The 2,250-nt window shown below is 39.0% G+C and overlaps 1 protein-coding gene across 2 annotated transcripts; it reads right to left on the reverse strand.

Moving 5' to 3' along the window:
* Window positions 1–248: 248 nt before the first annotated feature.
* On the reverse strand, window positions 249–2,010 carry LOC113778105 (STOREKEEPER protein-like). 2 transcript variants are annotated; one of them, XR_003469235.1, is made up of 2 exons: window positions 563–2,010; window positions 249–461 (listed from the first exon to the last, which is right to left on the reverse strand). XR_003469235.1 is itself a non-coding variant. In XM_027323382.1 (1 exon), exon 1 carries the CDS (start codon window positions 1,939–1,941, stop codon window positions 724–726), a length of 1,218 nt encoding a protein of 405 aa, XP_027179183.1. In that variant the 5' UTR covers window positions 1,942–2,010; the 3' UTR covers window positions 501–723. The 2 variants fall into 2 exon arrangements, 1 of the variants encoding a protein (XP_027179183.1); XM_027323382.1 differs by lacking the exon at window positions 249–461 and having other exon boundaries at window positions 501–2,010.
* Window positions 2,011–2,250: the final 240 nt, after the last annotated feature.

Consider the following 2,250-nt stretch of genomic DNA (forward strand, 5'->3'; position numbering starts at 1 on the left):
CAAGGAATAGATATTCTGCAGAAAGCTTTCCCTGTGACTCACAATTCTCAAACCATAATATGCTGTCACTGGTTTGAGCAAGCAACTAGCTGAACATAAGTTTTGACCAATGGTCCCGAGACAAGTAAACAGGGAAGTAAAGGAATCAATAAACCTAAATAAGCTATTTACAAAGTACCGATTCAAAAAAGGCTAAAAAGCAAACCAAAGATTGCGTAGCAATTACAACAATAGATAGCATTGCAGCCAGGAAAAAACAGTGAATGGTAGTCCACCATCCTGAAAAACATTTTATGATGCATAACCTAGAAGATAAATCAATGAAAAAATACATGGAATGATCTAAGGGTTCATTGTACGTGAACACCATTCCTAGCTAATATGGGCTCGATCACTTACACCCAAGTTAGGAAAAGAAGGTAAGTTCCAGTTAACTTTCTACTTCTAGTAACAGGGAAGCACTGCAGATACAAAATTACAGGGCAGATGAGCAATCAATAATCAGGAATTTAATAAAATTTGATAACTAAACTTTAACGAAAATGAACCAACTGTATATTACCAATTACTAGGTCCAAAAGAGCTTATAAACCCGATTTAACAAAATTGGCACCAAAAGGTTTTCATGGCCAGACTAAGAATATGTGGCATGAAATTTCCAGCCTAAATAACCTGAAACCCAAAAGACATGCCTTACAATCCAAACATATAACCTACCAAGCACTAATTACTTTCCTTCATACCTTCCAAAACCAATTTAGTGTGCTCCTTCATCAAATCCATCTTCATCAATAAAACCTCTACTTCAGCTTCGCGGAATTTCTTCCACTTGCCCTCCAAATCCTTTGCCTTGGCGTCCCCAATCAAACTGATATTCTCTCTCAAGAAACCCCCCCCAACGTCCATATCAATCGAATGGCTCAAGAATGGATACTTCGACTCAAAATCACCTTCATGATCATCTTTCCCCAACTCTTTGACTGCATTCTTATCCACAGAACGGACAGTTTTACCACCTTTTTTTGCTTTGCCATTATAGCCATTGTTGCTCTTACCATCTACATTTTTATCAACTCCCTTATTAATCATCCCATCACCTCCCTTACCCCAAATCTTTTTAGAGAGATCAAAAGTTTCTGCCTCATGACGCTTGTGGAAAACAAGGTCCTCCCCTCCTTTCTCATATTTTTCCATATTATTGAAAAATTTAATCCTCAACCTCCTAATCTTCTCATAAATCTGAGTATTCGAAAATTCAAATTGCAACTTTCCCCTAGCAAAGTCATAAAAAGCAGGCATATTAGAAGAAGGATCAACCCCTTTTTCATCCTTAAAATCAATCATGCTTTGAAGAAGATCGATTACATCCTCCTCACCCCACACCCTCCCAGCACCTCCACTACTCGAATCTTTCCTGAACTCTTCAGCATTAACTTTAGCCTTTTTCTTACCTCTCAAATCGCTTTCATCATCTTTCTCAGCTTCAAAGGGGTGCTTTGAGATGGATTTAGAGTCTTTCGAAGTGGGCTTTGGAGGAGTAACAACTTTGATTCTGAAATCCGACGCAGAAGGAGAATCTATGGAGTTTTCTGATTCCTCATCCTCCTCTCCTTCCTTGCCAGAATATGCAGGGAATTGAGGTGGAGGGGTGGTCTGCTTTTGAACATCGGGCAGAATCTGAGAAGATTTCTGTTTATCTTGTTCTTCTTCAACATCAGATTCTCCTACTTCTTCTTCTTCTTCTTCAGACCCTTCTTCTTCTCCTTCTTCTTCAGAACTCTCTTCCTCCTCTTGTTCCGATGATTCTTTCATCGTTTCTGGCTCTGGCGGAGGAATATGTTTATTAGACACTGACTCCTCTTCTTCAGAAGATGATTCAGATGATTCTTCCAGTTCCGGCGGAGGAGGCTGCTGATCAGATATTGGATTCTTGGGTGCCATGGATTGGAGAAGGAGAGGGGTAGAGGAAGGTAACTCACTTGCGTTTAGGGTTTTAGGCGAGAGATTAAAGGACAGAGACAATTAGCAATTTACCCGCCCCCAAGACCGAGAGGGTATATATTAGGGACAATATCAGAAACCTGCCTTGAGGTTTCTGGCTATTTCAGTGGCTTCCCTTTATGTTTTAAAAATTACAATAACCTCCCTTGAGGTTATTTATCATATAATATTTATGTCCAATCAATAAATAAAAAGTGATAGTAAGAGAGAGAAAATAATATGATTCTATCATTATTCCTCATCTATAAT

Source organism: Coffea eugenioides, chromosome 7 (assembly GCF_003713205.1).
Source record: "Coffea eugenioides isolate CCC68of chromosome 7, Ceug_1.0, whole genome shotgun sequence".
NCBI classification, from domain to species: Eukaryota; Viridiplantae; Streptophyta; class Magnoliopsida; order Gentianales; family Rubiaceae; genus Coffea; species Coffea eugenioides.